Source organism: Pimephales promelas, chromosome 3 (assembly GCF_988280905.1).
Source record: "Pimephales promelas chromosome 3, fPimPro1.hap1.1, whole genome shotgun sequence".
NCBI classification, from domain to species: domain Eukaryota; kingdom Metazoa; phylum Chordata; class Actinopteri; order Cypriniformes; family Leuciscidae; genus Pimephales; species Pimephales promelas.
Window position 1 is genome coordinate 842,728 of NC_142771.1, and position 12,439 is coordinate 855,166.

Here is a 12,439-nt window from a genome sequence, read left to right on the forward strand (position 1 = left end):
CGAAGAGGTCCAAGAAGGCCTCCGGGTCATCCAGCGGCCCCATCTTGTGCAGCGTGGGGGCCGCAGCCGGGGGCCGGACCCCCTGGTCCACCCAGCTCCGGAACTGCTCGCGGGCCTCCTGTTGTTCCTTGAGGAGCGTGTCGAACCGGCGTTCCTGTCGCTCCTCCATCTTCAACAGGGCTGCCTGGTGTTGTTGGTGCAAGCCCGCGAGTCCCTGGATGATCTCCGCAAACGGCGAAGACAGAGGATTCCTGGCGGCGGCTGCTGCTTCTTCCATCCCGGGTTTCGGCACCAGTGTGACAAGGTTCAAGGTTCAAGGAGGTGATGGAAGAAGACAAGGGGTCGGCGAATACAGGAGCTTGTGTGCTTTATTAAACAAAAACAAAAACTCTCTCCACAGCGTCTCAGCGCTTCACAATAAACTTGCGTATACAGTCGGACAGCCTCTTTCCCGCTGATTCACAGCTTCCTTCTCAATCGAACGAATCACTCCTTCCACAGCTTCTGCTCACGGTGTCCACACACACACAAGCTCCAGTCTCTCTCTCCCGCAGCGTCCAACTGGGCCGTTCATATACTCTCCCAACGCCAATCACTGCAATCACAGACAGGTGTTTATCATTTGAACTTGACCCGCTTATTTCCCGCTCGACTCCTCCCCCGCTCTCCCGCTGCAGACAGCGCTAAACCACGCCCCCCATACCACAGAGACTTAATTCCTATAACAGGGATGAAACCCCGTCTCCAGAAGCTCATCTGAAAGCTGTAGATGACCAGACTCCATCGTTTCCTCATCATCGGTGTGCATACGGTACGAGGTCAGTGCAATGCTCATCATAATAAACCCTTCGCTGCACGTTTGTCTTAGTTGGGAACGTCTGACTATTTTATGGTCTGTGTGAATCGAAACATTCAGACTTTCACATCAGAACTATGAGGGTAAATTTCAGTTCACAAACATCAATATTTTCTTCTCAAATTCAAATCTACAAGCTCTCGAATTTATTATTTTAAAACAACTTTCCAGCTAACAAGAGCAAGTTTAGTTGTGTGTGTTTCTACAGGAATGGAGGACACAAACACTTTTCTTTAACCCATGATTTGTCTTGCTCTTTATTGTCACATGTGAGAAAAGCAATAACTGACATTTAATTTCGTAACATATACACACTGAAAATTACTTTAACTATTTTATGCCAATATAATGAAAACACTGATGTACTTCTCAGACGGACGTCTCTCTGTAGAAGAAAGCGCTGATATACAAGCTGAAGCAAGAGGATGATGAAGATGAAGGTTTTCAGAGCGGATAATCTCCATCTTTACTGTAGCGGTGATGATATAGAGGAGATCCTGCGCTCTGACCGACGACAGACCAGATGATGATTCACATTCAACAAATATCTGCTCGTTCACACACTCATTCCTCCAAACACCGGATGAAATCTTCCCGTCGGCTCCTGATGTGATGAGCTCACCTACTGAGCAAAGAGATGTCCAAAAGACGTCTTTTAAACGTCTTTGTCACAAAAGTCGGACGTTGAAAAGACGTCCACTGAGGGGCCGGAATGAAAGTTTTTATGGCGTCTTTTTGTGACGTGTTCTGGACGTCCGGTATAGACGTTAATGGGTCCTTCGGACAAGATTAAAAACTAGTTCAAATGTGGCCATTGTGGACATGTTTTCAACATAACTTATGGCCTCATTTAGACAATTTATACTGTTTCTGGACCAAATAAACACTCTCGGGATGCATTAAATTAAAACTCATTACATTGTTTAGATGGTGATATTTGTTTCATTTTAAGTCACCATTGTGGTGATCAGTGTTTGCTTTAGTTGGGCTCTTGGTCCGAATTCTTCTTACTTTAGCTTTTCTTTGGCTGTTGTAACTGTTTGCATAACACCATTGATTGTGCAGAGAAAGCCAAGAAAATAAAAGATCATCTGTCTTCAGCTGCTTGTTGATGATGACAAAATCAACGCAATGCAAGCATTAAACAACATCTAAACTTCTGTTTTTATATCTGAAATAATTATTCACCTTTTAGAACTGCATTATTTGGACCAGTAACTTTATAATGACCACTGTGTATAATATGTTTTAAGAAAGTGAATCAGATAGTCACACACAAGATATCAAGATTTTGCATATGATTCTCAACGACGACCAAAACAAAAAAGCCTGGGAATCGAGGATGTTTTGTACTATGAAAGCTACCCATCATGCATTGCAGCATGAATCGTTTTTTTATTTATTGTCACCATTTTTGTGAATCATATGCAAAATCTTCATGTCTGTGTGTGACTCTATGGTAGATTTTCTCAAAACATTGTGTAAATTTGCTTTTTGTCCAACTTCCATGCTACTAATGCAGTTCCACAACATTGGTGGTTATAAACTCCAGATACAAACACAAAAGTCTAAACACAACGTTAAATGCCCACTTTATGTTGATTTCATCATCATCATCATCATCATCATCATCATCATCATCACCATCATCAACAACAACAAGGAGCTGATGAGAGTCAATTTTCTTGGCTTTCTCTGTCACAACATTGGTGTTATTCAAACACACAGTTACAACAGCCAAAGAAAAGCTAGAATACTAATTATTGGGACCAAGCGCCCAACTACAGCAAACACTGATCACCACAATGGTGACTCAAAATAAAATAAATATCACCATCTAAACAATGTAAGGAAATTACATTGAAATAAACTTGAGTTTTAATTTAATGCATCCTGAGAGTGTTTATTTGGTCAAGAAACAGTATAAATTGTCTAAATGATACCATAAATAATGTTGAAAATGGCCACATTTGAACTAGTTTTTAACCTTGTACGAAGCATCCATTAACATCTTTTTCAGACGTCCAGAACACGTCAAAAAAAGACGTTATAAAAACTTTCATTCCGGCCCCTCAGTGGACGTCTTTTCAACGTCCGACTTTTGTGACAAAGACGTTGAAAAGACGTCTTTTGGACATCATTTTGCTCAGTGGGCATGATCTGTGTCATTAATGTGTATTTGTGAAGGTCTAGTTCTTGTAAAGTTGATCCTGCGGTTTATCTTCTCTTCCTCTGATGGCAGCGTAAGTCACGGTATCATGATCCTGAAAGAACAGATTCTGTCCATCAATGTTTGAACCACAGCGATTATTATTACCATTATTAGAGCATCATTTATCTGAGAGTCAAACTCGTGTGCTGGCGTCGACTCACATCCAGTGATTTTACTGGCTTTGTGTTGAAAGAAGAGACCTCAGAATAAGTCACATCATCTGTCTGCTCCTAAACATCAATGCAAACGTACAGAGAGTCGAGTTTAACACACATCTCTCTCACTATAACATGGAGAATAACACAAAAGCTTTTAAAGCGTAATGTTTGATGATTTAGAGACTCACATCGGCTCTTAGATCAGGAGGAATGGACATGTTGATCGTCTCATACGTCCCTTTATGTTCATCCTCATCTTTGACCTTCAGAATAAACAGTTCAACTGCATGAATGACACTTTATTGAGCTTTAAAGACAATAATCAAATCTAAATCACTGCATTCCTGAACTCACCGCAGAGTCGCCAGTCCCGACTTTATTATCTGAAAACAAGTGCCTCGTGAAATATGAGTATTTATGCACAATCAGAGTTTGTTGAAGCATTAAATGATTGTTGACTTGATATCTCGTTGAGATTGACATTACAGGAGCAGGAGATTTCAGATAATCCACATGTTTCTGAATGTGATGTGTTTGTTTGCTCATCTGAACTGTTTTTAATTGTTGTAAAGGAGTAAATGTGAATCTCACCAGCTGTTTTTCTGCAGATCAGCCAGAGAAGAGCAAGAAGGAGAACAGCGACTGCAGCGACAGAAATCCCTATGACTGAAGAAGAGATCGAGCTCAGAGTCAGAGACGGACAGGCCAGACTGAGGACAATTATAGACAGAAGATGTGATTATGAACCTGTGTTTGCAGGAGAGTTTGTGCCTGGTGTTGTTGAATCAGCTTGATCTGAAATGGATGAATGTTAGTTGAGATGCTTCATAATAATATCCAGGATGAGGAGGACACGAGGTGAGGCGTAGCAAACTACATTGTTTACTGAAACACTTCATGTATTGCAAAGAAAGCCAGGAACAAAGAGGATCAGGTGATATAGGTTTTTAGCATCATAAAGTAGAATACACTAATCTTATTCCTGACCTGATTAATATTTACTTTATACATAATACTTTCTTGCCACAGATCAGACATTCTGAATTTCTATTTTTAAATATATTACAGGATTTTTAGACACACACAGACGTCAAGAATCAACATATGAATCTCAACAATGGTGACATGCTTCATGTCGCAATGCATGCTGCATACTCATGGTTCCCAGTATGATTTACGGCTCAACATCTTGTCTTCATCTGATGCTTTCTGGGAGAATCGAGTGAAAGAACCGGAGTTTTTCATCAACACACGACTCTCACTGTTTATACTGAACATGTCATGGAATATGAATAAGTACACTAATTACACACACCACACAGGTCCATGAAATGAAGCGAACACAACTCAATGTGCCAATGGTCCTGTAGAATATGACAGTCATATTTAGATGAGTGAACACTGAAGATAACTCCAGCATTACGCACTGAAAAGCACTGATGTGAGAAAGACAGTGATGATGTACCTTTAGAAACGTGTGTGTTTATAGTTGAGGGATCCTGAGAGTGTGTGATGTGGACTGGATTCACTGCTGTCGTTGAATCAGCTTGAGCTGTGAAGATCAATGTTAGTTCAGATGATTCATACTGTGCAATATGAGCATCATATTTTAACTGTGATCATCACATTACATAAAGAGTGAACAGTTGGACTGTGACTTCACTGCAGTTCATTAGTTTGAAGCAACGCTTTGAGTTCCTCTTCTGTGAGAGTCAAAGCAGCTTTTGTTCCCTCAGTTTGTTCTGGTTCAGTGATACTGATAGACCTCAGTGTTCCTGACATCATGAGGCTCTTCTAACACTGTTTCCTCACCTGAATACTTGACAGTGTATCTGACTGACGTCAGGACTTGATTTCTGTGAGTAAGCTGACATCTCCACTCTCTGTTGTCATCTTCATCCAGGAGTGTTGTAGTCAGAGTGATGATACACTGATATGATGATGATGATGATATCTGATATCTGGAGTCTGTCTTCAGATCAACACCAGCCTGATTCACCCACAACAGCTTAAATCCCCAAGAATGAACCCAATCATAACAAGAGTGTCCAGAATAAAACTGACAGGAGAGAGTCACAGAGCGGCCTGGACTGATCTCAGTCTGTGAGGATGATGATGAAGATGATGATGATGATGATGATGATGATGATGATGATGATGATGGAGACACTGAAACTGAACACAAGACACAAATCACAGACTCTTCAATCATCATCTGAGTTTAAAGGGAGAATCTGCTCTTTTTATATTGACATAAAGATGAAAAACCGCACTCTCTATAGTTGCATCTAATATATATTTATTATACCATGTCCACACAGATGCTTTTCGGCCTCAGCCATTATCAGTGAGTGTGTGATCACTTTTTATATCGACCACAAAATCATAAACTTACCATGAAGAACATGCAGATAAACATGTGCATAATGTACTTGTTCTCCGTTCACATATTGTCTGCATCTGTAATCTCCATAATCTTCTTCTGTGACGTTCTTGATGTTCAGAGAGCAGTCAGACTCCAGACTCAGTCTCTCATGTCTCTCTGTGTGTTTATTCTTTATCCCTCCAGTAATCAGTTCAACTACTGAATATCTGTTATAGTAGGTCCATGATGTTGATTTGCAGTCAGAAAGATCTTTATTACAGGACAGAGAGACATCTACACCAGAACTGATGAACACATGATCGTCTCCACTGGTTCCTGAAACACAGTATATCTCAGTGATCATGATGATATAAACAGAAGTATTAAATGATGATATTTGTCCTCTCGACTGCATCTGAGAGTGTTAAAGCTCTGTTGTAAAGCTGCCCAGTTTCGGCTGAGTTTGGATCGCTCTTTGAGTTGTAAGTTGATGCGAGCGCGGATACATGGAGTTACTGGAGCAGTTTTGCTTCTAGACGGCGAGGATGTGGACCATCAGTGTGCTTTTTCTCCCGTAAGTTTGATAAACATCAAGGGAATTACTCGACAGTTGAAAAGGAAACTTTGGCGTTGTTGTTTTTCTTGCAGTTCTGTGAAGTTTACTTCGGCTCTTCCATCCGGCACACTGTTGTCTATAGGGGTCACAACTCCCTCCTTTTACTTTCCCGTATGTATAATGCTAATCAACGGCTGATGCGCTGGCCTTTATTTCTACATATATAAAAGGGAAGTGATGTCACGTGACGTACGTCGGACACACTTAGTTCTGATTTATTTAGTTTACACACACTAGGTTTAGGGGCATGTGCCGTTCGCTGTCATTGTTCTTTTGATAGATAGAGTAGGGAAGTATAGGGAAGACTTTTCTTTCTACATTTTTCTTCTGTATTCGGAAGGTTTAGTTGAAACGGGTGAGAAAGATCCTTTCTGTTTTATTCTTTTCTTTGTGTTGGCTCTGTCCAGTTTTCCCTTTTTCCTCCCCAGATCGCTTCATTTTTCTTCTTTCTCATCATTGCACATAATACATTTGTTCCCCTGTTCTCCTGCTGTTTCTCAGCGGTACGGTGTACATTTTAGGACATCCTCAGACATATGAAGACAAGGCATCATGCCTCAGACTGAAAAGCTTCAGGTCTCAGGAAAAACAATGTCAGGTGTCGTACAATTAGGCATCAGACGAAACAGCCTCAGACAAAAAAGCATCAGGCGGAACGGACTCCGATGGAGTTTGGAGGTTCGTAGAGTTGGGGTAGTTAAAATGGTAATGGTAAGTAGAATTATACTCTCTAATAATAATAATAAATGTAAGTGTAATCATTTAGATACCTTAATGCTCAATATCTGGTTAGTTTGCATTGGTGACACTAAATGTAAATGATATGCGGCCTGTGAAACTTGAACTTAGACATAGTGTGACACGCTGAAAAAAACGGTTGACAACCACACTCTGGGCTATAAGAAAACGCTGAACATTTCGACACCATGTTTCACAGTCTCTAGACACTTCCTCAAATGGGCTTCACAGCTTTATCAGTGTTTTAACCTGTTCTGAGAAGAGCTATTCTCTGAATGTGTTCAGATGCATCCTGCAAAACCTCCATCATCTGGAAATCACACTGAATCAGTCAGGACACCCCTATGATAAAGTCCCATAGAGGCAGGCAGATGCCATTTTATGGGTGTTAGCTGGGTGTAGCCAGAGAATGTCTAATTGAAGAGAATTGGCACTGGCTGGTTACGTCCGGGTTCTGGACTGGCTGCAGTAACACGTCTCTGTCCATGCGGGGGCGCTCGCGGTCGAGTGCAGAATAAATGGGAGTCAATGGGGTTTCACCCACATAAATCCACTTTTCTCAGGATGTAATTTTTTGTCAAGTAATTTGAAAGTTGCATTAAAAAGGGAGGGCTAAGATAATACACTCAGCTGAAAATTGCATTTTTAAGTTCACTTATCTGTTCTAAAAATCCGTTCAAAACTGTGATGAAATCTGTAAGAAATCAAAAGGACATAAGTACTCGTTCATTCAACTTTTGGCCTATAATCTATATTGAACTTGCGCAATCAACAATAAAATCTATGTTAATTTAACGACAAGCAGGTGAAAGAGACACATTTAGCCGTTTAGCCCCATAGACTCCCATTCATTCTGCGCTCGCCCGCGATCACCTCCAGTGGAATTCTAATGGAACTGCAACCAAGATGATCCACAACGGGGCTAATAGGAAGTGCCAAGGCTCTCCGTTAGATGGGCTCTGGTGTAGCTAACAATAAGCAGAACATTATAATCCATGTGTAGAAACTCTTCCTGAAGACATTTAATATCTGCTAAAATCCCATAGAGCGACTGACTAAAGGCAAAATACTTTGTGTTCATATACCTTACAAGGGGGAGGGGTTACATAGAGGTGTAGACACTCTGAAACAAAGCATGTAAATGAGGCACAGGATTCAGCTCGTTACTGGAAATTCCCCATCCCTGATCTCATCAGCATAACAGTGTCATGTAGAGATGGTAATCCAATCAGCCTCATTGTACACCCACACCTTCACATTATCATAGAGTTTAATGGGGAGGGGTTACATCGAGGGGGAGACACTCTGAGCATAACTATTCAGATTGAGTCTGGGGCTTCCAGAGCCATTAAAACAGTCTGTCTTTGAGTTGGACTCGAGAGCTTCTTAAAATATACTAGGCCGTATTTCTGTTCAAGGAAGTTGTTGTTCAGTCCTGTTAGTATGCTGAATTGAAAGATTATTATTATTATTTTTTTAAGAGTGGGAGTTTAAGTTTAAGACATTAAAAATGTGTTCATGCACATTATACCTCTGTGCTGAATAAATATTGTTTAAGATTTCACATGACTGTTTACAGGGAATAAAATGTGACTCATATTATGAAGTTCCCAGAAGTGCAGTTGTTGTTGTTAGAGCACGAACGAGGTGGTGTAACGTTTGGTGTTGACGAATAAACGGATGATCGATTCTCAAGTGTATCTTTTTGTATAACGTGTGTGTATCAATACACAACTCTGAGATCACAACGTGAATGTGTGCAAGAATAAACTGAGCATGTTCAAATCAACTCTTTCCAGACTAATTCCACTAAATGTGTTTAGAGAAAATACAGATTTCTTTACCTGTGAGAAGTGAAGAGAGAATGATCAGTCCCAGCAGACACAGATCACACTGATCAGACATTTCTGCTTCTGTCCGTCTTCCTCTTCATTAGATATAGTGACAGCTCTTCCTCTTCATTATATATAGTTACAGCTCCTCCTTTAATCATCATCAGCTCCTCCTGTGGTTATTAACTTCCTCTCATCTGATGACCTGTTCACATCTGTTGCTATAGTGACACTATTTCAGTCCATGACAGTGAAGTGTTGATCTCTCTCTCGCTCTCTCTCTCTCTCGCTCTCTCTGTGTGTGTGTGTGTGTGTGTGTTGCGAGAAGTGCATTTACTATTAATGTCATTGGCTCAACACACATCTGATCTGAACAGTTTATTGGCTACTTTTGTACACAAGAGAATTACTGTTACTCTCATATAATTAAAAAATAATTACATTATTAGTGATACAATTGGTTTGTTTCTAAAAAGGTTTCCAATTTCCACGACTAACTTGTATAAAATGAATTCTAAAACAGTTTTTAAGGTATTTTGAGGATTAACATCAGCTCAGTTTGGTGAAACAGAAAGTATCTGCACACACTTCACGAGTGTCGGACCGAACTTGCTGTCCACAGTAATGGTGTTTCAGAAGTATGTCTTCGCTGGCGTTGAGAACTCAGTTAGTTTGACCGCACTGTTAAACACCCACACACAACATCATCTCTGAACCCAGTTTAGGCGGACGGCTGTGAACTCTCACATTCAGAAAACACTTCCTCTTCTTTCTACGACTGAATTGCTCATCTTTTCCTGTCCAAGAAATGTTTGCTATAGTTGCTGCAAACCATTTACAAGTTCACTGTTAATTTGATTGGTTCAGTGTTGCTAATATTTTTATTTCAATGATTTACACAAAACCTAGTTCCTCATACACACACCTGACTGTGATATTCAAGTTAACTTGATTAGTTAGGCAGGTTCTGGGCAGTGCACCCCATCTGATCCACAGTTTTTAGGAAATTTCAGCACATGGTTTGGTGTCTGGCATAGGAACAAGATGACGTCGATCCGCCTTCGACTCGCACGCGCCCGCCGTCTGACAGTTAAGCGAGGACAGTAGGCCTTCTGACTCCTGAAGGTAAACGGGCTGGGGTGGATATGGAAAGTTGAAGTATTGTATTTGAGTTAATTTAAAATGGATTGGTTATCACACGGGACGGGAGTGATCGCATGGATTATTTAAAAAAATACTTTGTAACTCAGATAAGAGGAAGACATTCAGCCATGCAAACGTCGTCGCACGCATTGCATAGTAACCCGCGCGCTAGTGATGCTTCATTCGTAGTAAATGCAGAGACAAATGCGTCCTTCTCTTCATTGTCTTGTTACTAACAAGGTAACTGCAAATTATAATGGAAAAAAAAAACACTTCGGATTTAAGCATAAAACACTGTTAATAATATGAACGAGTTGTGCGCGTGTTTAACGCAGTTGTTTTGCTATATGAATACTGAGTCATGAGTTTGTCATGTTGAGCACATGGTTAGCATAAATACTAAAGTCCACCACATAACTGGTTAAAGTATTAATACTATTCTAATCTATAAGGGATAATATTGTTTAGTGCTAGTTTATATACGTGGTTGTTAATCGGCGGTGATGTTTAATGTGTTACATTTGAATGAATGTAGTTGAGTGAATTTCACGAGTCTCCTCATTCAGTGTAATATTCAGACAACGAACTTGTATGTGAGGTAAGTGAGGATACAGGACCTTGCCCAGGGGCCCACGACATCTAAGGTTTCCCAACCCTGTTCCTGGCGGCACACCAACACTGCGCGTATTCTTTGTCTCCCTAATCAAACACACCTGATTCAACTCCTCAGCTCATTAACCCATGCGATTATGAGCTGATGAGTTGAATCAGGTGTGTTTGATAAGGGAGACAAAGAATACGCGCAGTGTTGGTGTGCCGCCAGGAACAGGGTTGGGAAACACTGATCTAAGGGGCCCTGGACACCAGTGGCAATCGGGAGAGTCGAGAGTTTCGCAGGTGGGCCAGTAGTGTTTCGAGGCCGCGAGGGACGGTTTGTTAAAACGGATCGTATGTTTGCACTAAGTGCCTGTCTTTCATGAAAAAAGACGCCGGTCACGTCACAGCTGAAGTGGCGTAGGTCTAGGGTCGGGTACCGAAACTCGATGCCAATAGGGAACCGGTTCTGAGGTCGTAGCGCGCAAAGCGCGTGAATCAGATTTTAATGTGCTCGTCGCGAGTTCGAATCCGCCTTTTGCCGAAGTCTCTTCTCACTTTTCCCAACACATGAGATGTAAAATGTCCCAGATAGCACAAGGCTGTTTGATGTCCTATTTACATCTGGAAGACGTATTTTTAAGAGTGTTTGCTCATTTGCAAGACATCTATAGGACGTTTCCTGCAGATGTCAAATAGACATGCTATGAGTGACAGTGCGTTACACTCCTAAATAAGGAGTACCAATAAAGGAGGAAATACGGTGTTTAGACAGTCACAATAATTCTTTATCTTCTCAAGAAGTCTTAACAAGCCGCGTCGCCAACACTCGCTCGGTCCTGGCCAGGGATTGACAAGATAGAAAGGAACGCTGTTAAATGACGACCAAACCTGTCCGCCCGGTGTCACTGCTCTCCTCACCTCAGAAGACTCGACGCTGAAACTAGTTCAGTTAATCGTTCTCGTTCACTGAAATACAACCCGCCTCAGCAGCGCGACGTTATTCGCAGCGCATGCGCACTGAAACTCAATGACGGAGGATCTCAGCAACCGTAAATGTTCGAAAACGCGCCAACAGACACTTTAAAATACTTCATAAAATCTACCCGTGTAAAGCTTTGTTATCCAAATTCATGGACATTGACAACAAATTTTCTTTTAATGTAAATGAGGAAGACTTGGCTCATCTGTTTTATAATTGTGATTTATCTAAAAATGTTAGCCATTTTCTTCTTGCCCCAAGAAAAGTGAATTATAAATGATCTCTAAAAGATGTTAAATATTCTTACACACACACAAAAGCAAATTGTATGAATATGTGGTGAATTTCTTCATTTTGCATGGTAAATATTATATCCATAAACAAAAAATTTGCAAAATGCATCGTAGCCTATTCTTAATAGAGATTGAATTACTGAGGAAGTCATTAAAATTAATTAAAAATAAAAAGAATGAAATGTTGTTAAACTTTATGGAGGGATTGTTTTAATTTTAATTAATGCCCACACATTTACCAAATTCTATGAACATTGAACTTGTCAAAAAAACTAACAAAAAAAAACCCCGAAGAAATATTTAGTTTTTTTCTCTTTTTGTTTCTTTTTGTTTTGTTTAACTTGTTTCAGGACATGTGATATTTGTCATGTAAAGCATTCTTGGTGTATGCTGAAATCTGTAATTTGAATTATTTGTCAATTAAAACAAATTTAAAAAACGGGCCAACAGAATGTGATTCATATGGTCGCTCGTTTGTGTAATGTCATTAATCTCAATTCAACTTTATTATTTTGGCCAATATTTATGGTTTTAATTCAAGGTCTGAGAAAGCAAGTTTTCTTGAGTTTATAGGAAGTAGACTATATATACTATACTAGCTGAACAAAAATCCAAAGTATTTGCTTGTTAGCCTGTAGGTGGGGATTTCA

The 12,439-nt window shown here is 40.3% G+C and overlaps 1 protein-coding gene across 1 annotated transcript; it reads right to left on the reverse strand.

Annotated features, from left to right (window-relative positions):
- Positions 1-1,876: 1,876 nt before the first annotated feature.
- Positions 1,877-8,849, reverse strand: LOC120468248 (uncharacterized). Its single transcript, XM_089129270.1, has 8 exons — positions 5,622-8,849; positions 5,039-5,401; positions 4,692-4,778; positions 3,818-3,892; positions 3,581-3,609; positions 3,415-3,489; positions 3,230-3,298; positions 1,877-3,120 (listed from the first exon to the last, which is right to left on the reverse strand). The coding sequence occupies exons 1-8, from the start codon at positions 6,004-6,006 to the stop codon at positions 3,046-3,048; spliced, it is 1,158 nt and encodes a 385-aa protein (XP_088985396.1). The 5' UTR covers positions 6,007-8,849; the 3' UTR covers positions 1,877-3,045.
- Positions 8,850-12,439: the final 3,590 nt, after the last annotated feature.

Bases quoted from the DNA above. Each gene is read 5' to 3' on its own strand.
- LOC120468248 (XM_089129270.1), bottom strand. From the start codon at position 6,006: ATGCAGTCGAGAGGACAAATATCATCATTTAATACTTCTGTTTATATC. The intron at 5,402-5,621 runs GTAAGTTTATGA...TCTTGTGTTCAG, and splicing joins TTATCTGCATGTTCTTCATG to TTTCAGTGTCTCCATCATCA. The intron at 3,299-3,414 runs GTGAGTCTCTAA...ATTGATGTTTAG, and splicing joins CTCCTGATCTAAGAGCCGAT to GAGCAGACAGATGATGTGAC.